The sequence below is a fragment of the Aythya marila genome (assembly GCF_965140915.1).
Source record: "Aythya marila genome assembly, chromosome: 1".
Taxonomy (NCBI): Eukaryota; Metazoa; Chordata; class Aves; order Anseriformes; family Anatidae; genus Aythya; species Aythya marila.
The window spans coordinates 152971179-152997277 of NC_139042.1; the positions used below are offsets into that span (position 1 = coordinate 152971179).

Sequence of the window (26099 nt, forward strand, 5' to 3'; positions counted from 1 at the left end):
CCGACAGATATCTTTCTACCCTCCACCACAGTAAAGCTCTGGCAGATCCCCAGGGACGTCATGACTTCCCACGCCTCATTAAATTATACCTCAAGCATTCCCACAGACATCATCCTCGTTATAGCCTCCTCCTTGCACATAGTGCTTCACTGAGTCATTTTACACGCACACATATAGATGTGTAAAGGAAAATTCACGTGATGCTGAAGTCACTGCAGCTTCCACAGTGACCATTCTCCTGCAACAGAAAATGTCCCAGCCGAATTCCCACCTCCCTGCCTTTATGATTAGGAGCATCTTGGGCCTGTTCAGCCTGGAGAAGAGGAGGCTGAGGGGAGACCTCATCGCAGTCTACAACTTCCTCGTAAGGGGTTGTCAAGAGGCAGGAGACCTTTTCTCCATTAACACTAGTGACAGGACCCGCGGGAACGGGGTTAAGCTGAGGCAGGGGAAATTTAGGCTGGACGTCAGGAGGGGGTTCTTCACAGAGAGGGTGGTTGCACACTGGAACAGGCTCCCCAGGGAAGTGGTCACTGCACCGAGCCTGTCTGAATTTAAGAAGAGATTGGACTGTGAACTTAGGCACATGGTCTGAACTTTTGGGTAGACCCGTGCGGTGTCGAGAGTTGGACTTGATGATCCTTAAGGGTCCCTTCCAACTCAGGATATTCTATGATTCTATGATTCTATGATCTTAGTGTATCCTTCTCTGGTAATAGCTTCTGCAAGAAAAGCAGATTTTTCATTCTCACCTGGAGCAATCTTGCTCCTCCTGCCTTTTTGCTTGTCTTCTCTACTGACCCTCTCTTCACTCCGCCGACTACCCTTTGTCCCGACCCTATCTCACTTTGTGCTGTGCTCTGGGTGAACACCGTATGCTTCCTGACTCCATCTGCCAAACTTTCTATATTCTTCTCCCATGCGGTGCCTCAATTATTTTGGAAGGCCCTTGGAATGATCATTAAATTTCAACACTAGTGACACAGAAAGAGGCTTCCCACACACATGCACACAAAGCTGTGGATGTAGGGGGTGATCCGGAGAATTTTCCTTCCTGAAAAGAAGGGGAATGGACTATGCAGATAAAAGGGTTATTATATTCGCACATTAGAAGGACGTCTTGTCTGGTGGATTTCTAAACCCAGCTGGTTAAAACATCATGAAAATGGCACACTGACCAACTCCTTACATTCGTCTGACTGTGCCCATAACAAAGATTTGTGCCAAGTCAACCATATCTTTTCCAAAACTGCATGCAGAGCAGCTTCCATTGTAAAGCATCGAGCCCATCTAATATGCAACAATTAACGAATATATGATAGTCCTTTTCCTGTCCTCTGGCTTGATAACATCTAAATGAATCCCAACACAGAGATTCTTACTGCAATCCCAGCTGTGCCCTGCTGCTCCCACATGAGACCTATGGTACAACGTGCTTGCCAGGGAGGCACAGTCAGACAAACATGGATCATTCCCATCACAAAGGACAACCAAAGCATCCTGAGATGGAGAATTTTACCCTGGTCAAAAAGGATGTCTCTGGCAGATCCAGAAACTCAACTTGAATGTTTTTTGTCTAACGCTGCAGCCATTGACCTCCTCAGTGCCCCCACTGAAGCAATGTGTTTCTGGGCCCTCCCCGAAATCCCCTGTTTAGCAACAGTGAAACAAGGAAAAGGATTTGCTTCTCCCTGATCCCGATTCCCTTTCAACAAGGTGGCATCCCACAGTTTTATGACGTGGAGATTACTGCAGTTGAAGGCATCACACTGCTGGCAGCGAGCCCTGTCAGGCTCATCTTCACACCTTGTGGAGACCAAGAGGCTAGTGGTTGAAGTTTTTGGAAAAAAAAAAAAAAAAAAAAAAACTCTCACCACCTCTTTTACAGATGAGAAACCCAGAGATGGATTATGGATTCTTGCTTAGATAATTTTGGATGAATCGAGAAAGGAGAGGAGGGTTAGTTGGGTGTCTAAATAAAGCCAATGAGATCACATGTTCCGCCTTTTTATCTGCTTTTCTCTTTCTGCTTGTGGACAACAAAGCTCCCTTTGATAGAGAAGAAGAGGGGGGTAGGGAGAGTGAGGAGAGGGGGTGCCAGAGTCACCCCAATGGCCCCCGGTCACTTCTCCATGCTCCTTAATATGATGTTCCCACTGACAGAGAGACAGAAAAAAAACAGTGATCTCATGATTCCAGAGATGATTCATGCAAACAACCCTAGGAGATGAGGGGTGAAGGGGACAGGAATGAGGGATAAAGGATGAGTGAGGAGAGAAAGGAAGAGGAAAAGGTAGGAGTGATAGGGCGAGGTGACACAGGACGCAGGACCTCGGAGGACACTTGTGGATGGAGTTAGAAGGTCAGAGTCCCAAAGAGAATGAGTAGAGGGATTGTAGGGAAAAAGGAAAGGAAGAGGAGCCTTGAGACCAAGGGCAACAGACCTGGTGGAAGAAGGTGAGGTGTGATATTGTATGGCGGGACCGAGGGCAGGATCAGGTATAAGACTGGACTGAGTTGTCAAGAATAATCCTGATCTCTCAGCCCCAGAGCCAACGGATGCCAGAACTGCAATGGGGAGAGGTTTGTTACCAAGACATTCAGCCCTGTCCAGGGCAGGCAGTGGTGAGGCTGTGGGGTTGGAAATAGGCAGCATGGGGTGATCCCTCTGCAGGAGACCTTCACACCTGGACAGAGCTGCCTGTAGCTGAAGGATTGGGGGAGCAACTAAAAGAAAAACCATCTCCCGTTATGAGCTGCCATCTCCATGGTCTCTCCCCAACACCGGCCTGTCCCGGGGGCTCATCACGATCCCCCCCTCCTCTGTCTGCTCCCTGGCAGCTAATCGGTGACCCACTGACAGTCTCTGTCCATCACTCGTCTCTGCACACAATGGGGTAATTAAACCCTGACCCCCCGCTCCTTTTATCCATTTCCTCTGCGCAGTCACTCCCTGAAACGGCAGAGGGGAAGGGCTTGCTGTGGAGGCTGCTGCCCCAGCCTCCAGCTGTAATGAAGATGTAAAGCACAGGAAGGACTCATTGTGAAAAGAAAGATGCTGAGAGGGCATCCAAAGAGGTATTGAGTGGTACAAGGCTTCCCACACGCTCATGCTGACATCTGCTCATCTACCTCCATCATGGACATCTGCAAACCTTCAGCTCTTTGTCATCAGCCCCAAAAAGGCTGTCTAGCATCCTTCCCCTGCCCACACATATGACAAATCCTCTGCTCCTCTGCATTCCCTCAGTGCCGTGCCAGATTTGGGTGCCCAGCTCAGGTCTAGCAAAGCTTTCCAGGGGCCTCAGCACCTCCAGCCTTGGGCTCGCTTCCTCACACCACCACCTGGCTTTGCCCATGCGCCCCAACCCAAAGTTTTGGCAGTCCCTGGCACGAACCCACCACCTCCCAAATGCTTTTCCCAGTGCCTCGGTTGTGGGGTGCGTCCTATGGGGCATGGCAGATGGGTCCAGCAGCTGGCTGGGATGAGGTGATGCTGCTCTCGCCTGCACAGCAGGATAAGGGAGGATGACAGCAGTGGCAGACAGGACTTGTGAAATGCCAGGAAGTCCTTTCTTTTCCTTCTTTCTTTCATTTTCTTTCTTTCTTTCTTTTTTTTTTTTTTTCCTTCCTGGCACTCTGAAAGTTATTACGCGGATTGATAAACAGCCAGAAATGATGCCGAGCAACCCAGACTCTGCTTCCTCCTCCCTGCCCCGAGTGGAGAAGCTGCCACCCTCCCACGCATGAGCAAGAAGGGCTGGGGCCACCCGGGGAAGGGCATGATGGGTAAGGCAGTGCCCCCGAAACAATTAAGCACTGTCCCAGGCACTGCACACCCCTGTCCCGGGAACAAAAGAGTCACACACGAGAGACCTGACTGTGAAGCCTCCATCCGCTTTCATCACTGACCCCCGGGGCAGCCGGGGCACAAGGTCAGCCCACTTAAACTCCAAACTCGGCCCGAAATAGAGCTGAGAAGTGGGCAAGGGTGGCCAAGTGCAGGGGTCCCCAACCATTTGAGGGGTTCTTTGACTGAGCCGTTTCATTTCATCAAAGGCACGTTTTTTTCTGGAAGGAAAATGGAGAGCGGCGGGTGTGAAGGGGGTAAGGGGGGGGGCCAGGGGGTTCACCATGAATTATGACCACTCGCAACAAGAGTCTTTTACATCGCGGAGGTGAGGAGAGGATGGGGTAATTGGGCATGTTAGACCCATGCATAATGAGGGCAAATCTCTGCCTGTTTCCCACCCTCCACCCTGCCACTGCTCATGAGTTGTGGTCCCCGCATGCCCCATTGCTATTCCACTGCAGGCATCCACACCCCAAGGGTTCAACCCAAGCACCACAAGCTCTGGTAGCACCTCGTGTGAGGGGCAGTCCTCCCAGGCTGTGCTGTAGCAAGTTATCATGCCCCTGGTTTGGAAAGACTAAGAGTTGCCTTCTAAATTAAAAAGGATCAGCCAAGCCAAAGCCCACCTTTCCACCTGCAGGGTCTCAGAAACCCCGTTACTTTACACTGCTGTTTTTTCAAGTTGCAAGTATTGCATTTCCATGGATAATTCCTTGATCTAACAGCTGGACCTTCTGGGGAATCAGCACCAAACAGCAGATTAGTGGTGGGTAACAAGAGATGCACCTGAGACCTATATCCTTGACTAGGAGGGGAACTTGGTGGGGACAAATTTAAGGGGGAAGGAAATGTGCTTGGAGTATGTGGAAACACAATGCATCCACCATGCATTAATGTCCATATCATCAGGCTGCTGCCCTCTGGATAAGCTTCTGATAATCCTGAATTCAGGAAACTCCAGACAATCAAACATCCAGGAAGGAAGGAAGGAAGGAAGGAAGGAAGGAAGGAAGGAAGGAAGGAAGGAAGGAAGGAAGGAAGGAAGGAAGGAAGGAAAAAGATTTTATTAAAATGAAATGAATCGAGGCACAAAAATATTGCTTTCATCCCCAAAATGTGGAATTTTGACACCGGAATTAAGTCAGGCTGTACTCCAAAGGACAGCGATATTGTGCTCTTTTGAAATGGTTTAGGGCAAGCACTCAGAGCTTGGTGATCCTGTAGAGAGGGATATTTCCAGCTTGCCAGTGGAGTGAAGATGCACCTCATCCCAGGAGGTCCTGAGAGTTTGAACATGGCAGTGATAAGATGTTGAGGCTGGGAAATGAGCAGTTAGGTCATGGCTAGCCATGTTTTCAATGCTTCTCACCCCTTCCTCTCTGAGTTGGTAGCCCCAGGGAATATAATCCCCATACTTAGCCCCTGAATGTTTCCCCCCAAACAGAAAACACACTCGAGGAACAGCAAATGGGGAGGACGTTAGCTCAGCATTAGTCATGTTGACTCTAAGCGGAGAACAGTAGCAGTAGACAGCCAGACCCACGAGACACAGCACAGCCCCAGTGCAGAGAAATACGTCTGAGTGCCAAGAAGCCAACTAGTCATGCAACGTGTGATCTGCTTGCAGACTGCTCATTACATGTGATGAGAGACGAGCAGAAGAGAGTTTGACTCTCAGAGCCTGGGCTGACTTTGTCGGGTTGTCTGTTTAGAGGAGGAGAGATGTCTGTACTTGCAAACTGAGCCCTCCTGATCCAAACTGCATTGGTAGACATTAAGGACCTATCTTTTCGGGATAAAGCTGCATTTCAAATTTTTGATGCAACAATTAATCAGAGCCATTCTTGAGAACAAACAGCTTCCTGGGATTTTTTACAGATCACATGCCCTTTGTTTTGTTTATTTGTTTGAGGTTATCATTTTCATTACTGTTCCCCTCAGGACGAGGCAATCTGCTGGATTTCCACTATTGAGACAGCCATGGCTTTGGGGCACGTGTAGATTCCTTCTCCATCCCATACACAGTGCATCCAATCGACCCTGGACACATTGCAGAGAGTGCACACAAAAGGCAGGGTCAGTCAGCACGCGCATACAAAGGCCAACACTTCGGGGACATACCGAAGGACATGTCAAATATGCACACATCAATGGAGCAGCACAAAAGCAGGGCTCATCAAACCTACAGATTTTGGCCTTGTCTCTGTCAACAGGTCTCTTCTTTTTCTTTTTTTTTTTTTTCTTTTTTTTTTTTTCTTTTTTTCCTTTTTTTTTTTTTTCTTTTCTCTTTTAATAGTTTGCATTTTTCCTTTTTCTTTTTTCTTTTTTAATTTTTCTTTACTTTTTTATTTTCTTTTCTTTTCAGGAGTTGACAGGAAAGTAGAAATTCACTGCCTGTTCTTCCCCCTCGCAGCTCCAGCAGCAGACCCAGCAGAAACGCAATATCCATTTAACCAGCTTGTCGCCCAGCCACATGCAAGGCTCAGAGAAATCCCCTTGGGCACAGACAAATGATTTGCATGATGCAGGTATTATCCTAGGTGGGGGGGGCAAGCTTTTTTGTCTTTTTTCTTTTTTTTCACACCCTGGTAGAAAAATAGGAGAAATAGCACTGCAGACTTTGCATGCCTGAGCCCAGTCCCCCTTCCTGCAGCCGTTCTGTGCAGTGCCCACACGGCGGAGCTGCTGCCTCAGGAATGAAGCCCTGCTGGTGGCCTGGTGTCACCTCCCTGGGACAGCCAAACCCCTGTTCACAAAGCAGGAGCCAGCAAAGGGACAGGGGGGCACTCCCTGGCCCCCAACCCATGGCATACAGCAGTCCTGCCATCATGGCATGGCAGTGACAGCAGGCCTCTTAGCCCCAGGACCTCAAGCTGATTAACAACGCGCTTTTGCCCTTGTACTCCAGCACTCTGGGAGGCTCCAGTTTTTTAATGTTTTTTAGGTGTGTAAAAGTTTTTTTAGATGTTTTAATGCACGTAGCCCCTAGGTTCATGGTGCTGCTGCACGCTGCAAACACGAAATACCCTCTCAGACAGCAAGAGGCCATTGGCCAGCCCTTTGTCCTGGTCATGGAGGAGTTTTGAGTTCAAAGGGTATTTTATTTTATTTTATTTTATTTTATTTTATTTTATTTTATTTTATTTTATTTTATTTTATTTTATTTTATTTTATTTTATTTTTATTTTATTTGTTATTTCATTATTTTAAATTCTGTGGGTTTTTGTGGTTTTGTGTGTATGTGTGTGTTTTTGTATTGTTTTGTTTTGTGCTTTGTTTTATATTTATTTTATTTTATTTTACTTTATTATTTTAAATTTCGTGGGGTTTTGTGTTTGTTTTTTTTTGTTGTTTGTTTTTGTATTGTTTTGTGCTGCTTTGTTTTATATTTATTTTTTTTTTGCTTTGTTGTTTTTCTGTGTGTTTTTTTTTTTTGTGTGTTTTTGGTTTATTTTATCTTATTTTATTTTAAATTTCGTGGGTTTTTTTTTGGTGTGTTTTTTTTTGTTTGTTTGTTTCGTTTTGTTGTTTTTCTGTGTGTTTTTGTTTTGGCTTGGTTTTTTACAAAAAAAATATTTTATTTTATTTTATTGGTTTGGTTTGGTTTGTTTTTTCTGTTTTCTTTTTGTATTTTATTTTATTGGTTTGGTTTGTTTTTTTTTTTCTGTTTTCTTTTTGTATTTTATTTTATTGGTTTGGTTTGGGTTTTTTTTTCTGTTTTCTTTTTGTATTTTATTTTATTTTATTTTATTTTATTTTATTTTATTTTATTTTATTTTATTTTATTTTATTTTATTTTATTTTATTTTATATTTTACTCCATTCCATTTCATTTCATTATTCCCCTAGCGCCCCGAACCACGGGAGCCGCCATCACCTCGCCACTCTCAAGATGGCGGCGGCCCCTCGCCTCCCCGTCCCCATAGCAACGGCGCGGAGGGGCGGGGCGGGGCGGGGAGGGGGGAGCCGGCCGCTTCCGGGCGGGCCCGGCGGTGACGTGTCCGCCGGGGGCAGCGGCGGGCGGCAGCGGGGGCCGCGCGCGCGACGGCCACTTCCGGTGAGCGGCGGGACCCCCCCCCGCCCTCCGCGGTTGCCATGGCAACGCTTCATGGGGGGGGGGGGGGCGACCCCCGTGGGCCTAGGCCCCAATGGGGCGGAATGAGGGGATTTGGGGGGAAAATGCGGGCGGGGGGAGGATTTTGGGGGGAAAAATAAAGGGAGGGGGCTGCTGGGGGGTGTCAGGGAGCTGAAGCTGCCCGCTGGGGTGACGGGGCCGCGCTGTGCTCTCTTCACAGGGTGCCCAGGAGTGGTGTGGGGCGGACGGGCTCTGCCTGAGCGTCAGGATGTTCGCGGACCTGGACTATGATATCGAGGAGGACAAGCTGTGAGTGCTGGCTGCGCCTCGCCTGCTTCTCCAGGCATGGGGCGCTGGTCTCGCGTCTCCTTTATGTTGCTTGCGTTTGCCTCTCACTCCGGCACAAAGACCAAATCAAGCACTGTAGCGTTACCTCAACGCCCGGCAAGGGATGGAGTTGACTCTCCTACCTCTGCTCCTTGTACACAGTCTCAAAAAACAATATCCCAGAGGGTCTTTCTAATTAGCATGTGCTGATAGACTTTATGGCAGAGATAATGTCATTAATTCAAATGTATAACTCCCGTTATGTTTCCAGCTCACATTGACTCAGATACCACAGTCACTTTTGCAGATGCAGCTCTGCCTGCTGTAATCGGTTTTCCATTCCCTTTTTCTCGTTCTAGTGGGATCCCCACTGTACCTGGGACAGTGACCCTGAAGAAGGACGCCCAGAACCTGATTGGGATCAGCATTGGGGGAGGAGCACAGTACTGCCCCTGTCTCTATATCGTCCAGGTGGGCACTTCAGGAGGAACAATAAACTGTCTTCCTAAAAGAGTGTTGTCCTGAGAGATGGAGACCACGGAGAGCCATGTGCTAAGTGTTTTTCTCAAAGTGAGAGGGATTTTCTCACTTTGCAGTAAATGAGATTTCCTTGCCCTAGTACCTCAGAGGTGTGGAAGAATTAAATTGAGGTTATTCTCCTCCTTGGAGAGCATGCTAGAATTGCAGGGGAATAGCGTTGACACTTAGCATCAACAAATCCTATGCCTGTAGACAAGAAGTTCCTGAGAGAACAAGGCGACCATCCCACCTCAGAATCAGAAGAGAAAAAGCGAGGCTTCACCATGAGCATTACGAAATAAAATGAGTTAAATAGGAGGAACATAACTGTCAGTTTTTTGTCCTTCAGCCCTGCGTTTTCCTTTCTAATCCTCCCGATTCCAGACTGTGTTCCTTTTCCTCTCCGCTAGGTATTCGATAACACTCCGGCAGCCTTAGATGGAACCGTAGCAGCGGGCGATGAAATCACAGGAGTGAACGGCAAGTCTGTCAAAGGGAAGACCAAGGTGGAGGTGGCCAAGATGATACAGATGGTAAAGGTGAGAGGTAGGAGGGGGCCACTGGAGCTTCTGGGTCACAGTTGACGGTTTATTGTTCACTGCTGAAGGAAAGCTGCTGCTGCTTGCCTCCAGCGCAGCAGTTTGGAATTTGTTCTGCCTGCAGGGAGAAGTGACGATTCACTACAACAAACTTCAGGCCGACCCAAAGCAGGGGAAGTCTTTGGATATCGGTAAGACTTGCTGGCGTCTTTCTCCCTAGAGAGTTTAAAGTGACATGGAGGAGTGAAAGACTGCTCCTAGCTAAAACTGGAGTAAAATTCTGTTTCCATTCTTACTGTTAATTCAGTCATTTTCAAATGGAAACTGTCAAAGATAATTAGAGGTTTAAAAAAAAAATCCTTCCCTGCCTTCTTGAAATAGTCTTGATAATTAAATTGGGGCTTCACTGTTGCTGCAGCTGGCTTGCTTTTCTGCGTCGTATTTAGCATGGATGATGAAACTCAATTACATAGTCATTTAATCTATTTATTTTTAATACATGTAAATTTTGCTGACCTGCTGTGATTTTTTCCAAATGTATACGCAGAAATGTGTGTTGTGAAACACTGGTTGCAGTTCCTCAGCTCGTTTTACAGTGACAAAATATCTATCTACACTGAGTATTGTACAGCCATACGTTTTATAGGAGAAAGAGGAGGCTTTATTTCTAAAACGAAGTATGAATTTTGGACTAAGCCTATGCAACGGTCTCCTTTATATGGCTTACCTTTCTCGCTTCCCTAAAAGATCGATGTATTATTTTTGCTTTAATTTCTTTTAATGGGGATTAACTTAAGGTACCAATTAATTGACAGGGATTCGGGGAAATGCTGAGGACTGGGATGGATTTCTGGGAAAACAGAAGTGCAGTGAGAATATGGAATATTTTCCAGAGATGTTGAACACTGTGGCTTCAGCTGACTTTTTTAGGAGCTGCAGGCGCTTGGCACCCCTGCAAGTTTGCCTCTAAACTAATGTAGCTGAGTCATCTGGTTCTAAAGAGGGCATAATTGTCTCGAGTAATTTGCAGGGTATGACCACCACAGACAGAAATTAATTCCATCAGGGGGTGACCAAAAGGTTTAAGTAAGATCTAAAGCATCTAAGTAAGCAAAGGGATAATTTGAGCATTAAATCCCGTTTCTCTCACTTTCAGCCTGGTATCCTGACTTCAGGTGAAGTAATACTGCAGGTAGCATAAGCAAAGTTTAGTTCCAAATACGAAGTGATTTATTGGAGTAGTCCTCCAATTGAAGCACTGGAGCTCTATTGATTTAATTACATAGGATGTGAGAGCAGAACACTTGGGCAAGATAAAAGATGTGCTATGCACAGCTGGATTGACCATTTAGTTTCTATGGCATTCTTCTTCTGCTCACTGCCTCAATAATGAGTTAAGTTGAGGCTGGCCAGCTTTTTCAGAGCCTGATAAATCGCTGAAGTGTGCTAGTGTGCTTTTCATGCTCATAGAAATGCCCCTGACCCTGGTTTGCACTCTCTTTTGGCCTTTAGTATTGAAGAAGGTGAAGCACCGACTGGTAGAGAACATGAGCTCAGGGACAGCTGATGCCCTGGGGTTAAGCCGAGCCATACTTTGCAACGGTAAGTATTGCCCAGAAGGACATTTTCTTAAGGGCACACTTGCCCACTTGTGCTAACCAATTTTCTGTAGTTACTTACATGCTCCACATTATTCCTTCCTAATTCGTTCCTTCTGCTCTACCTCGTTGTTGTGATTGCCTCTTCCTGGGTGATACAAATTATATTGTTGGAGCCATTTAAATGTTAACTAAGGTAAATTAACTTAAAGTGGGGGCCCACGTAGTGAATGCTGACAGATGATGACCCCACACTGTCAAACTAGTTTGCAGTTATTTTAAAAGCTATTTTAAAAGCCACGTCCTGGCCTTGACTGTTGTAATTCTGTATTCTGATTCTTATTTCCATTTAGATGGATTGGTGAAGAGATTGGAGGAGCTGGAGAGGACTGCAGAGTTGTACAAAGGTAAGCTGGGTCTTCCATCACACACCGTATGGAAAAGATGGATACTGACATCACGTCTCAGTGAAACAACAAATGTTTTATCCTGTCTTCCATCACAGGCTTGACAGAACACACCAAGAGTCTTCTCAGAGCTTTCTTCGAGCTATCCCAGACGCACAGAGGTAACAAGTGAGCGAAAGGAGCAGAAAGCTTTAACCTCCAGTTTCAGGATTTTCAGTCAGTGCTTAGAGGTGTGATTCCCTTACCCAAAGAAAACTTGAGTGTTGCACAAATGAGGTGGGAAGGGCTGTGCTCCTGGTGTGAGCAGTCACGGGGCTAACACGGGCTCTATATTTCACATAAGACATTGAAGAAATGCCCTGCCAACCTCTGGTCTTTAGGGAATACGTAGCATTGTCCCCTGGCTAAGTGTAAGGTTATGGGAAGGGCATGGTTTTTCTCCAGGGCCAACCTTTTCTTCTGTTTGTTTACGTTTATTACCCTTGTCTAGCATTTGGAGATGTTTTCTCTGTCATTGGCGTACGGGAGCCGCAACCTGCTGCCAGTGAAGCTTTTGTGAAATTCGCTGATGCCCATCGCAACATTGAGAAGTTTGGGATTCATCTTCTGAAAACAATTAAGCCGGTAAAGTACTTAACCATAGCAGTAAAGGGTCTGGAGAAGAGGGGAATCTAGAAAGACAGAAGGCTGTCTTTGAAGGTGCAGTCTTCACAGTAATTCATTGTGGGAAGAACTGTCGTTGTCTGCTTTCCTTCAGGGATCTCTTCCCAACCTGAGAGGTAACACAGGGAATCGGTTTTGTCCATTTGGCTTTTGCACGTGAATATATTCCTCACCTTTTTCTATTGTGGATGGGAGCGTAGTTCGATCAGTGTAGTCCCTAGAGTCCTTTCCCTGCTATTAGTACCCGTAATTAAAAGATGTCACTAAATTATCAGAGTTTAGATAAGCAATCCAGTAACGATTTTGTGATTTCAGCTGATACATTTGGGTGAGCCTCCAGGAGATCTGTTCATTTAGTTTAGCAAAGAGAATATTAAATGTTGATTTGAGCGCACTTCAAGTGCCATGTTGGATGGACAGTGTTGGGTAGTGCCCCTTTGGATGCGGGAGAACAATTTCCAGGATTAATTGATAGTGAAACAGGATGAGTTGAAAGAAGATGAAGCCAGACACGCATTTCTTAACGCTGGAGCTACTTGCCAGTGACTGTAATGGATGCTCTAACAACGGCAATTCTGAATCGGGATCAATTTATTTTTTTCATATGTGCTCCAATTCAAAGAAGAGTTAACTCGAGGCAGTCTTGTGACCTGTGCTGGTTAGAAGGTTGGACTTCAGGAATTACACTCCTGCGTTTTGACCTTACATTCAGTGACACGATGTTTCCCTTGCAGATGCTGACTGACTTGAACACGTATTTGAATAAAGCCATTCCTGACACAAGGCTGACTATCAAAAAATACCTGGATGTCAAGTTTGAATATTTGGTGAGCTGCTCTTATTTTTAATGCTGGTTGAAATGAAGTTTTATAGAATCATAGCCTGAGGATCACATACAGCTTATACAATCACGTGTGCGTTCACCCACTGTTAATGCAAAAACTTGGTTGTTATTCTTCCCAAAATTCTTTGTCCACAGCCAGATTACTTAAATTCAGACACCTTCTTTTGACTTCATAGTTCTCACCAGAAAGAAGGATCTCCCAGAATCAAGACCACTTACTTTCTACCCAACCAAATTAATTTCCTTACTTTTTTGTAAAGAATTTTGATGGAACTTACACTCTTGAACTCCCCTCAATAGCTCTTCAATCTCAGAGTCCATATTTTGTAGGTAGTTTGGAATTGTTTTTCTTGAGCCAAATTGAATAACAGTCAAATCATGTTTTTCCTCCTCCATTCAACTAATCCCTTCCTTTCTATATACAAAAAAATAAGGTAGAGTTGTTAAGTGCATCTCTTCTGTAACTGTAGAAATCTTTTTGATTTTACCTGTTAAGGGAAATAATTGAAACTGCAACCCTAAGGCAAATAAATATGTCAGCTCTTCCCACACCGATCCTTCCCACAACTCATCTTTTTTTTTTTTTTTCCTTCTTACTTACACCCTACATCATTGAAGGAAGGTTTGAAATGCTATGACCCTGTGTCTGTGAGTGAAGGTGGAAATAGCTTCTGATCTTTAATATGGCCTTCTTGTTTTGTGTTTTGTTTTGTTTTTAATCCTGTGAAGTCTTACTGCCTGAAAGTCAAAGAGATGGATGATGAAGAATACAGCTGCATTGTGAGTACCAGTATTGTGGCACTGAGAATCGCATCCTCTGTTTCTGTAGCCTCTGTGTGCACGCTGCCTTGCAATTGCAAAAGCACTCCTGTGTCTGCAGATCCAAACTAGGGAACACGTCCTAAGAACACCGTGTATTTGTTCTTAACGTATGAGAAACTGGAGACCCTTAAACACTTCCTAGAAAACACTGCCAATAGCTCCTGAATCACTGGTGCTGTGGAATACTAGAGCAATCGGTCGTCTCTGCAACTTGTTTGCTTAGTGGTTGCCTGCCTCAGTGTTTAAGTAATATTGGCTTGTGTAAGGAGGATTAAGGCGTTATCTTCACAGATTACATTCGTGTCTACTGTACAGCTTATCATTAATTCTGGACTTGTTTCTGAGAAATGGAGGTTTAGCTTCTCTGCAGCAAAATGCATGCAAAAGCTGCATACGTAGCTGAAGAAAATGGATTAAAGGATCCCTCCTAACAATTTTTTTTTTCCTAAAAAATAAGTAATTTAAAATCAGAAGACTTCCAAAAACCTGATGATATTCTTCAGTATGTTTGCTGCCTGTTTTAAAGTTTGACATCTGTAATCCTTAACAGCTCTGTTTAAGACAGTTAAAGGTGTCCTCTACATACCAAGGTTCCCTGCATAAAAGCAAGATTTATTTTATCCTAGTTATTGATCTTAGAGAAAGGATTTTATTTATTTATTTATTTTAATTCCTAGATCACAATGCCAGGAATGAAAAAAGCTTTCCTAAGACAACGTTTAATTACATTTTTGGTGTTAAATGAGAAAGAAAGAGGAAGGAAAGAAGTCTTGGCCAGCAGAGTAATATCTCTGGGTTTTGACATATATAATGTGCGTTATGAAGCCATAGTAATGTGGAATTTTATGTTTTGGTTGCAAGTGCAAGAGAAGAATGCTATTTAGCTGACAGACTAACCCCTTCTCCTCAAAACTCTTCTGTGGGACAATTTAGAGCTCCATCCCTAATGGTATCTGGTCTTGTGTCTGGATGGTTATAAATAGCACGGGGTTCCCTGTAGACATACACTACATTATGCAATCAATACAGGGTGAAGTTTGCAAGAAGAGCAGAGTTATTTGTATGATTTGTATAAATTAATTTATCTCTCAGAGCCTAGGCTTTTTTTTATTTTTATGGTGCTTGTCTTAGTTCAGTTAAGAAGCCTTTCCATTTCTCCACGTTGACTTGGAAGGTACCTGTCCTGTTTTCTTTGCTCTGTGGTCGCACTTTTCTTTAGAGTGGCTGGCATGCATTTGGCCACACTAGCTGCCAGTTTGCTGCTGTGGCAAATGTTCCTATTGTTTCACGCTTCCTGACTGCAGGGCTGTAATAACCCAAGGTTATTGCGAGTCCACATCAGTGTGCAGCGTTGTGGGAGTCTCTAAAACGGCGCTGTGTTTTGGCAGGCCCTGGGTGAGCCCCTCTACCGAGTCAGCACTGGGAACTACGAATACCGCCTTATCCTACGCTGCCGCCAGGAGGCTCGCACGCGTTTTGCCAAGATGAGGAAGGACGTGCTGGAGAAAATAGAGCTCCTGGACCAGAAACATGGTGAGTACGGCTGCTGTGCCCAGCACCTGAAGGGGTCAGGCAGACACAGCTTCGGGCTTTGTGCTCCTCCTTCATCTTAGCTCAACAGCCTTTGCTAGAGAATCTTCCTGTGGTTATATCTGAGACATCTGCACCACGTGGGACTAATAAAGGGGAGTCTGTAACTCCTGCTGGGGAGGGAGGCTTGATCACAGCCTTCACGCTTTGCTCAGGAAGGAGTTTTCACCTGATTTCTTGTCGACGTGTCTCCGCTGCAGTTCAGGACATCGTGTTCCAGCTGCAGCGGTTCGTCTCGACGATGTCCAAGTACTACGACGACTGCTACGCCGTGCTCCGAGACGCGGACGTCTTCCCCATCGAGGTGGACCTCGCCCGCACTACTCTCAGCTATGGGCAGAAGGACACGTACACAGACGGGGCAGAAGAAGAGGAGGAAGGAGGAGGAAGTGACAGAGAGAAGAGCGGGAAGGAGGACGCGAACGGCGAAAAGCTCATTGATGACGCGTGAGCGTGCTGGTACGGCCAGAGGAAAAGAAAGACTTTGCAGACTGATATAAAAATGTGTATTTCACATGGCGATTCATCCTCCGTGGTTTTCTGTGTGTGTCCAGCCTGGGATTCCTCCTCTGCCCTGGGTGGGAGTAGCTGGTTGGATTGGGACCAACCTCTGCCTTCCTCTCTCTTCTCTTGCTTGTTTGCCTGGATATTCCTTTCCCCCCCCACAGCCTTCTGTTGCCCAACTTGGATACTGAGTTGTGGGGAGGGAAAATCTCCTCCCATGTCTCCATGTGACTGTGCACACTGCTGAGCGTGCAGGATCCACTCTCTGCCAAGGGGAAGGCAGCTGAACATCTGGAGGTGGCTACAAATGGAAGAGCCGCCCCGTCCTGTCCTCCCCTTGTGCTTTGGGAAAGCGATGGCACCAGCATTGTTTTGTTCACCCCACTGGTTGCTGGTTTCAAACTTCAAGCTTTGGCCTCCTTTTAAGCTTCCTCTCTTTCTTCCTGGAGCCCATCCCTTGGGCTCTAGGGCAGATTTTTGGAGGATGGTCACTCCTAGCTTCTCTGCACCACTGTTTTTAAGAAATAGGGTAAGTCAAAAGGGATAGTGGTACAGGTGTTCTGATCACGCCCCCATCCAAGGGGCTGGGAAGCTCACGTAGCAGAGGCAGTAGCTGCCGGGCACGTTGGGCTGCCACAACTCAGCTGCAAGAGTCTACAACTCTTTTCCCTAGTTCCCATCCTCTTTGTGTCCCTTAGCTCCACCCCAGGGCTAGAATCCTCCAGGATATGGCTCTGCCCTCCCCCGTGGAAAGGAGGGACCCGGCTCAGGAAGAAGCTCTCCCAGTCAGCAGAGATGTGAACGCGGTTGTCTGAGGCAGATGGATTCCTGCGAGTAAGAGCAAAGCTGCATGCATTTCCCATCTATCCTTCTCTTACAGCTCCTTGTAACGGATGGTAACCAAATGTGCTTCTTGAAGATGTGCAGCGAGTCCTGCACACTCTTTTTGTGCAGGTGCCGCAAGGAACCATCACTGCAAAGGTGGTGTTCTGTCCTTACACTGGCGAGGAGAGGCAGGAAGCCTCGTGGAGAGAGGAAGACAGGGCCTGTAGGCAGAGATGTTGTGATTTTTAGTGCAGAGTGTGACTTGCATCCAACCTGCTGCTCTCCTCTCTGCACAACTGTTTTGTGCTGCCTTCGGGCCAGCCAGAAACAGTACGTAATGTCCAATTATCCTGCACAAGGGAAGGAGGGAAAAGGAAAAGCTTCCTTTTCTCCTCCCTCTCTCCTTGTGGGTCGATCCCAAATCCAGATGGCACTTTCTCCTCTTGCAGGCAGCGCAGCTGCCAGCAGTGGTGTACTTCTCAGAGGTCAAGGGTTTGACTTCTGTCGTTACATTCTAGTGGTAGTGAGAGAAGTTATTTAAGGGCATTAATTTATGGTTGTTTGTTTTGTTTTAATGTTTGATTTATATTTGGGGCCTCGTCATCTCTGTGGGTGCCTGGAAGAAAGTCATCCATGGTCAAGCTGCTCTGAAAGATTTAAATGGACTCTAGTGTACTGACTGTTGACTGTAATAAAGACAAATGTGACAGTTTTGTTTCTTGTTCTTCCTGGGTTTTCTTCAGTTATTCATGTGCTCATCCTCTACTGCTTTTAATCTTGAAATACAGCGAAGGGGACAGACTGTCGTGTGCTGGCCTGTCTGGCTCATAACCGTGGATGTCTTTGTGCCAAGATGCAGTGGTCACTGTGGCACGAGTTTCCAGAGGAGGATTACAAATGGTGCAGCAAGGCCATTCCTCCGTTTATTAGCAGATCCTCTGCAACTTAGCTTCAGTCCCGCCTGCTGCTGCCAGGCCAGCTTTGCCACACAGCTCCACGAGGCAAGTTGCACCACAAGCTGATGCTCAAGTCCCTGCCCCTTTGCATGGTGGCGATAGCACGAGCCAGCACGCTTTGAGCAGTGGGTGTATTAGGGCCTGAGTCAGCCCTGGACCCAGGGGCTGCAGGAAGCAGTCTGGTTTTGGGGTTAAAACCATCTCCCTGAGGTGCTCTGACAAGTACCCAAGCGTGGTGCTGCCATCACAGAGGAGCGGGCGGGCAGGCTGAGGGCTGACTGTCTCACAGCATCGTCTGTAGCAAGATCTTGTACCCTGCGGGCTTTTATGCCCCTCTGTGAAAAGATTTAAGAGGGGAAGGTTCAGTGGGAAATGTTAAGTGGTGACAAGGGAACAGAGGGGACGTTGTTCCAGTGACCTGCCTGGCGTTGACGAGGGTGGTTGTTTTCAGGCTGTGGACCTCTGGGAAGCTGGGGGCTGCTGCTTGTGGGGGAGATTGGTGAGTAAGGAAGAGCCGGGCCTTGGTTTGCTCATCATTTATGGTTTTGCCCTTGGGTGTATCTAGACTGAAAGGCTTTCCATCATGTCCCCAAATGGCTTCACGGGTCCTGCGGGCTTCACCCGTTACCCATCAATTTGCAGTCAGCCCCATCTGTAACGAAAGCCCTCATCTGATGGTCCCATGAGCTGCCTGCCGTGCAGCCCTCTTAGTTCTTGATCCCTCGACGCAGTAATAGGTTCCCCCAGGGCCCCTGAGGTGAAACAGGTCAGGAAAGCGGAAGAGAAGGCTTTGGCCAGGGGTGTTTATAAAAGATCCAGGCCCAAAGCAGATTAAGAGCAGTTTAAGCACGCCAGGGGAGGTTGTCCTCTCTGAATCTAGAAATCCACCCCTGCAGCCAGGGGGAGGGGGTCACGCCTGCCTTACCATGTGCCCCGGCACCCTCATCCATGGCACCCTGGGGGCGCAGCCCATCTCTCTGCCTTACCTTTGATTCCCTTTATGTAAGGGGCCTTTCTCTATTTAAAAAGAAAACATGCGCCCGCATCTTGTGCTGCTCCTGCTGAGTGGATAATCGCCCGGGATGGGCTGTTTACCTATGCTGCTGCTGCTATTCCTGGCAGCACCGTGGCCACCCTCCTGGTGGCATTAGCTTTTCTGAGGTGCCCTCTTCTTTTTTTTGCACCCCAGCAGCCTCTAACAGCATATCCCTACGGGGAAGAGTGGCATTTCCAAGAGCTGTGCCTCTCAGGGTTGTGCTGTCCCAACAGTAGGAACGGGGCAGAGGAAACACTGACACCAGGCCAAAGCGTACCGGAGCTGATTACAAAGAGTCTCTAATTGTGTGCTGTATTATGACAATGCAGAAGGAAAAGGAGAGTCCTTCACAGCCTCTGCAGAATACATTTTCCAGGGCTGGATCGGAGGTGGATGGGAAGATTTTGGTGTTTGGGCTGCTCCAAGCCTGCGTTATACCAGCATGGGCGCAGGACGCAAGTAGATATATCACGGGGTAGGAATGTGGGCATATGTACACGAGGACCCTCTATCCTTAGACTCTCACCATCTTCTTAAACCTGCTTTTGCCTTGTTTTTTCTCCCACCCCACATCCCACCTCCCCTCCCAGGCCGAGTTACACGCAGACCAGGCCAGCCATTTTACATCCACCCTGGCTAAAAACTGTCCCGCTCCACCGTCTGGTCAGCGTTGCAGCCAGCTTGTGCCAACGCCTCCCTGTCCCCCTCGGGACACCTGCCTCCCTCCCCGCTCTGCTCGTCCTCCACGTGGTTGGCCTCCTCGCTGGCCGCCACCACGGCGTTGTCGGTGCTGCGGGCCGGCTGGTGGTTGTCGCTGCTGTGCTCCTCGCCTTCCTGCACGTCGGACTCTGCTTCTTCGGTGTCGCTCCCACCACCCGCCGACGGGGTCTTCTCTGGGGGAGGCGTCTTCTTCTTCTCTCGGTTGAGGCAGCAGTAGGTGGCCACGGCCAGGAAGACAGCGGAGAGCACCACCTCCGAGCCCGCCAGGTAGAAGATCACCTCGTAGTTCTTGAGCGCGTCGACCAAGCGGCCTGAAGGGTCGAGAAGAAATGGAGGTGTTAGCATCTGCCTCAGCACTCTGCCACACAAAGCCCAGCACAGGTGGGGAACTACTCTAAGTGTGGGTTTGGGGTTTTCCCGTGTTCTGACAAGGCTAAATAATGGTGATGGCGTCACACTGCGATAGGACATCTTGCCAAGGTGAGACCAGCCTCCAAGAACCTGGCTTCCTTAGAAGGCTCACACCTGATGATGTCTCAGCCCAAAAATTTATTTATTTTGACTGCACCTCCTGAACGCATCAGGGCTGGCAATGGAGGGAGCTGTGGGTACTACAGCTGTGACCCCAGGTCCCTGTGGAGCTGCACCCGGCCCCGCTTCCACAGGCAGCGAATTCCTCAGCGGATGAATGCGCCCCGTTCACCCAGGCTGGAGAGCGAGCAAGGAGCATGCGCGTGCGTGCGCGTGCAGCTTATCCTACAGCAAGCCCCTCAGCCCCGTGGTGAAGGGGGAAGCAGTTCAGGAGGATTACACCAAACAAAGCCACTTTGTTCAACCCTCTTCTTCCACCACAGCACTGCTCCCCCGAGTCCGAGTCTCGAGCTTCCTGTACCCAGGGTGGGGAGGTGGGAGCCCCCCCAGATCCATTCTTCAGTGACCCTGTACCTTCTCTGTCCTGTTTTGTGCTTCACACAGTACCCAAGCAGTGCAGAACTGAGGAGGGGTTCCCCCCTGTGACTGCTCAGAGTGGTGTCCCCATTTGATGTGGTGTTGGAAATAGGGACTCCTGCTCTCCATGTCCTCAATGTCTCCACTCTTCCCTCCCCACTCTTGAAGTTCCCTGACCTGGAAAAACTTCAGCTGCAGTGGTCTCCTTCGTCCTGTCCTATGCAGGAAATTGTTTGGCCTTAAACTCTGTGGAAATAGCAAGTGAGAGGGCAGGCCAGCATGGAAAACTCACCTGGTTGCATCTGCTCCTTTTCCCCGTTCCTTTCTGGTTCCTTTACTCCTGGGGCCTGCTCACCAACAAAGCTGGCCTACTGCCACATTGCATACAGGATTTAATAAACGTGGCTCCTGCTTCCTAATAGCCTTCTGCTTCCTCAACACTTATTTCACTAAGTGTTCCAGGTCCTCAGAGCAAGGAAATGTTAAATCCTCCTCTCCCCCCCAAGGTCTCTCTGCAGCTGCCTCCAAGACATCTATTTTTGGACCCTCGCTGGCCTGGGACTGCCGATTGCTCTACAGTTTGTAAGACAGGCCATGACCTAGCATCAAGAGGGTCTTCACTCAGAACATGAAGACCTCTCATTCACACAGAGGTCTCCTCTGATGGGCTTTAACCCACTTGCTGCAGCCAAAGGGAGGGAGTGCAGGAAGCAACAGACTTGTTCCTGCCCAGGGACTTGTCCACGGTCTGTCCCTGACCTTTCCTCGCAAGTCACAGATGCAGGAAACTGCACTTTGAAGTGAGCCTTTAGCATGATTTGACTTCTTCAGACCATGATCTGAAGCCATGCAAGCCTCTTGGGTGAAGGCTCCCTCTCCCATTGAACAACCTATTTACAGGCTGTAGGGCACGGATGGACCTTACACGGTCCCTTACAGGGACTATGGTGTAGAAACCATGAGTTTCTTAATCCTCTTACGAAAACTAACAGCAAATGCGTCAGGCGGATCTACACACTGTTTTGGCAGCTTTGACTGACAGCAACATGGCACCTTGGGTTGGAGCCAACACGAACTGAAATCATTATTCATGGCATCAATCAAAATGCCATGGATACCAAGGAGAACCTGAAACATCCTCGCCTTGTCCCACTGAATACTCTCACAGGTTTGCCTGCAGCATGTGCCTGACCCTAACCGTAACACGATTTGATGCAACATTCATAGCAGAGATAAGGATCGCAGCAAGGAGAGGGAGGTGCCACTGATGAGGACTGAGGGGTGCTGGAAGCCATGCCACTCTGTATGCTGGCCATCACTCAGGTCTCTCAGCAAGGCAGAGAGAGAAATATCACTTGCCCAGGCTCAGCTTCAGTGTTGTAGCGGAGTGAGACCCAGAGCTCTCACTTCAGAGAGCATCCAAGGGAAATTCAAAATTGAGAAATATGGCCTTTATTCATCCACTTTGCCCATGCCCGATACCTGCAATACCATGGAATAGAAGCAAAACCAATCACCTGTGTTTTGTTTCGCAGCACGAGACCTACCTGCAGAGGGGGGACCAATGAGCACAGCGAACGCCTCGATAAGCAGGACCAGCCCGATGGCACTGGAGAACTTCTGGGAGCCAACGATGGCCATCAGCACCTCGAACTGCAGTGCCCCCACCATGCCGTAGGAGATGCCGAAGAAGACACAGAAGATGACCAGCCCCGTGTAGTTGCTAGCCCTGGCGCTGCAGATGTCCGTCAGGCCGTTGAAGAGCATAGCGAAGCTGAACAGGTAGGCCACGTGAGGACGGACCCACTTCAACCCCGCCACCATGCCGCAGGCGGGTCGGGCAAAGATGTCTATGAAACCGATGATGGAGAGCAAGAACGCGGCCTCCGTGTCTGGTACTCCCGTGTCCTTGGCGTAGTTGACCAGCAATATGGGGGGCACAAAGAGACCCAAGACCAGGATGAACTTTGAGATGGTGTAAATGATGAACCCTCGGTTGGAAAAGATGCTAAAATCCAACAGCTTCTTTCCTTTCTTGGGCTTCTTCTTGGCTTTCTTGGCTTTCTTGGTTCCATCTGTGGTGCTGATGCCCTCCTCTGACTTCCCTCCTATCGGCAACATCTCCTTGGCTTCATACTTGTCCTGAGTCTTCTCCATCTTCCTCTTCATGCCCATGTCCAGGGGTCTCATGACTGCCCCGCAAGTGCAGCAGTTAAGCAGAAGGCCCCCCATGATGAGGAACCCTCCTCGCCAACCAAACTTCTCCAGCAGCACCTGCCCCAGTGGAGAGAGGGAGGAAAGGAAGACAGGGCTCCCAGCAGCAGCCAGTCCATTGGCAAGAGGCCGACGCTTGTCAAAGTAGGTGCCCAGCATGATCAGTGAGGGCTGGAAGTTCAGCGCCATACCCAGACCTACGTGGGGGTGAGAGCCAGGAGGGAGAGAGGGAGTGCAAGGACATGAGACGTGTTTTGGAACAAGCTGAAACCCATCCAAGACTGTCCTAGTCCTGATTCATGTGTTCCTTACAAGCCTCTTCTCCTCCATCTTGTTGGCTTGCCCCTGGAAAAGATGGCCTAATGGCCTATCCACCTGAACTGTATTTGACTCTGATAACTGTGGCCATGCTTAGCCAGGACCTGTGCCTTACACAGGAACCTTCTCCCCCCTCCTCCACCACTTTATACTGATGCCACCCCAGTGGCCATGACTGGGCATGGTAATGCTAAGGGAAGTCTGCTCCCCCTGCTCCTGGGCCTCTCACCTGTCAGCACGCCAGCTGTCAGGTAAAGCTCGATGATGTTGGTGGTAAAAGATGCCAGGATCATCCCAGAGGAGGCCAGCAGCCCGCCGATGAGCATGACAGGCCGGCAGCCAAACTGGTTCACCATGATGCTGCATACTGGTCCTGGAAGGAAGCAGAGGAGACAGAGTAGGAGACCAGAAGGCAACAGGACATCTGGGAAGGGGCAGCTTGCCCAAGCAGGGCACCCAGGGAAGACGAAACACTAATGATGGAGATCACTGCTTGGCTGCTTAGATATACAGGCCAGTGACCATGAGGACAGCCCCTGGGGAGACGGGCTGGGCCTCTAGCAGGACAGGGGAAGGCACAGACTGGGCAGGGGGAAGCGTATCCAAGCATCACCTGTCCCATAGAGCATGGCCAGCATGATGGAGGAGATCCAGGCTGTGTCACTGTAGCCCACGTGGAAATCTTTCATGAGCTCCTTGAAGTAGACACTGACGGCTTTCGGGAAGGCATAGGAGAAGCCAGTGATCACAAAGCAGCCGAAGAGCACGATCCAGCCCCAGCCGCCGTCCGGGGGCTTCACGGGAGCTGGGAGCTGCCCTTCCTCTGGGTCAGCTCTCCCCATCGTCTAGCCTGGGTGGGGAAAGGCAGGCCAGGAGGCGAGCTCTCCAGGTGCTGCAAGAAGAGAAGAGCACAGCAAGCGATGTGAACCCCTCTCAGCTCCCAGGGGCAGCCTTCGATCCTCTCGCCTTCTGGTCTGCCCCAGTTGGGAGCCCACCAGGACCTCCACACGGCAGAAGTGGTGGGGCACAAGAGGCCCGCTCACCTCGCCGTGCTTTCCTCAGCACGCAGCCCTCACCTTCCCTTCCCTACTCCTCCCTTCCCTGCTGCACGGGGCCAGATTTGGGAAATGGGTGAAGGGGGAGAGCACGGCAAACTGGTGGTGATGTTTATTTGCATGCCAGAGAGATTAGGGCTCTGTACCTACCCGGAGGGGCCGGAACAAAGCCGAAGGGGGGAAAAGGAGGGAATTAGAGGGGATGTCTTGTGAGTTGCTCTCAGGACTCCTAAGCTGCCCAAGAATTTTGCTCCACTTGGCTGCTGTGGGTGGTTTTTTTTTTTTATTTCTCCCCTAGGTACCAGGTCTCTGCTGTACCCCTTCCAGCACTGAGCCGTACTGCTGCCCTCACTTTCTTGGGCGCTCAGGCTTATTTCTACACCTGTACACAAAACTGACACCAATCTTTGACTATAGCTGCTCCCCAGTAGCATCAGACAGGTGTTACAAAGCATCTGCACCCGAGTGCTTTGACACAAAATAGTCTTGGCCAATGGTTTTAGACGACGAAGGGTTTGATCACGGCATTACCCAAGCATCCTCCACAGCCATGGCTCCCTGCAGCAGAGCTCCCAACCTTCAGGACCCCGCCAGCCACAGAAAAGGGAGCAGGACCTGCCTGCGAGCATGGATTGAGGCAGCTCTTCTGGGTGGCACTTCCCTAACAGGTTCAGGCAGAACCTAAAGGTTCTGTCTCTTCTGTCTCTTCCCCCCAGCCCAAGTCTCAAGGATCATGGAAGGGGGCAGAGGCATGAATTGAGAGCATACCCCAATCCTTTTTCTTTGAGCCCCTCTCCCAGCCTCACTCTTCTTGTTCTTGTCCTGCACACCTAATCAATTAATCAGACCACTGCAATTCATCCTTTTTTTTTTTTTTTTTCCCTGTAAACATCCTCATCTTCCTAGCAAGAAAACATTTGGCTACCTGTGGAATGCTCTTCAGAGCTTTCCGCAGTATCTTCTCTCAGTGGTGAATCAGCAGCACATGACTTTGAAGACAGCTTTAGACAAATACATATGGGTCCTGCTCAAGTCTAGGGCTGGATGGGTACCTGCAGGAGCCACTTTTTCACCGCAACACAACTGTACAGCAAGGTAGGAAAGGGCATTTACCTGAGTGCAGCTCGAAGCCAGCTGACGAAGACAAGGTGCACCAGAGAAGCTCACCCGTGGAGCTCCCTCCAAGGCCAATGTGCTGCAGCTCAGCTCGGCTGGGGCTTTATCCCAGCTCTGAGCCAGGCGGTTCAGAGCTGCCTCGCTCCTAACACTGCGGTGTATATGCAGGCTTCTCTGCTCACGGCTGCACACGGTGGTCACACCGTGTACCCTGCACCTGCCTCTGCATATGCTACAGCTTGCTATTATTTTCTCCCCGGTTAAGGAGCTTTATTCGTGGTTAAAAATATCCCACGTACATTCAGCCACCCGTAAAAGCTCATCAGCACAGGCAGCAGCCTTTCCCCTGGGCATCACATGCAGGCAGGCCCGTGGCGAGCACTGCTGCAGAGCAAGCTGCAGGTAGATGCTAGGAGAAGACTTGCACCGGCACCAGAAGTCACAAACCCAGACCAACAGGGCAAAGACCACTGCAGGATCAGCCTTGACTGCTGGTGCATGGGTGCACAAAGAAGAGCTGGTGCACGAATATGTCCAGCAAAGCCCCACTGTGTCTGGCAAGCTGCACCAGTACCAGCATTCAGGAGGGTCCACATGAATGCGAGGATGTCTCCTGGAGCCTCAATGGAGAATGGATGGGGTAGGGAAGGCTCAATAAATTAAATGCAAAGGTCATGATTCATGTCACCAGCCTCCCCTGCCCAACGTCACCCCGGAAAAGCATTTGCTAGAGAATAAATTAGAAAAGATCTGCCAAAAGTTGTCCTTTTGGCTCAGATGCATGCTTCCCACTGTGCCACTGACCTGTGCAATGACCACCCGAGCGCAGGCTGAGTCCCCGAGGTGAGGGGACGGGTCTGGCTGGCGTTCCCCGGCTCTGGATGAGGGTGCCCAGTCAGATGGCCCTGCTGGCTCCTTGCTCCATGGCGGGCACCCCGTCAGCAAGGCACGGGGTGATGCCTGCAGGAACCCAGCACCCTTGCAGCAGTCTCCTGTGCCCCGCTCCTTCCTTCGGGGCAGCCACGTCCTCGCTGGAGAGCTAATCCCCCTCTCAGCCTGCTTTCCTCCAGCTCTGATGCCGCCCTCTGCAAAGCCACCCACACGGCCAAGCCGGAGGGGACGCCCCACGCAGGGGACCCCCCTTTGCCTGCCACAGGTGGGTGCGGGCAG

The 26099-nt window shown here is 49.0% G+C and overlaps 2 protein-coding genes across 2 annotated transcripts; one reads left to right on the forward strand and one right to left on the reverse strand.

Moving 5' to 3' along the window:
- Nucleotides 1-7843: 7843 nt before the first annotated feature.
- Nucleotides 7844-17290, forward strand: PICK1 (protein interacting with PRKCA 1). Its single transcript, XM_082764340.1, has 13 exons — nt 7844-7910; nt 8149-8237; nt 8615-8726; nt 9185-9313; nt 9438-9504; nt 10826-10915; nt 11265-11318; nt 11417-11479; nt 11809-11942; nt 12716-12808; nt 13555-13605; nt 15036-15180; nt 15438-17290. The coding sequence occupies exons 2-13, from the start codon at nt 8197-8199 to the stop codon at nt 15686-15688; spliced, it is 1230 nt and encodes a 409-aa protein (XP_082620466.1). The 5' UTR covers nt 7844-7910; nt 8149-8196; the 3' UTR covers nt 15689-17290.
- A 1904-nt stretch (nt 17291-19194) lies between these two features.
- On the reverse strand, nt 19195-23639 carry SLC16A8 (solute carrier family 16 member 8; the record flags this gene model as incomplete). The annotated part of the gene is made up of 4 exons (XM_082751574.1): nt 23372-23639; nt 22988-23131; nt 21774-22637; nt 19195-19589 (listed from the first exon to the last, which is right to left on the reverse strand). The coding sequence occupies exons 1-4, from the start codon at nt 23598-23600 to the stop codon at nt 19195-19197; spliced, it is 1632 nt and encodes a 543-aa protein (XP_082607700.1). The 5' UTR covers nt 23601-23639.
- Nucleotides 23640-26099: the final 2460 nt, after the last annotated feature.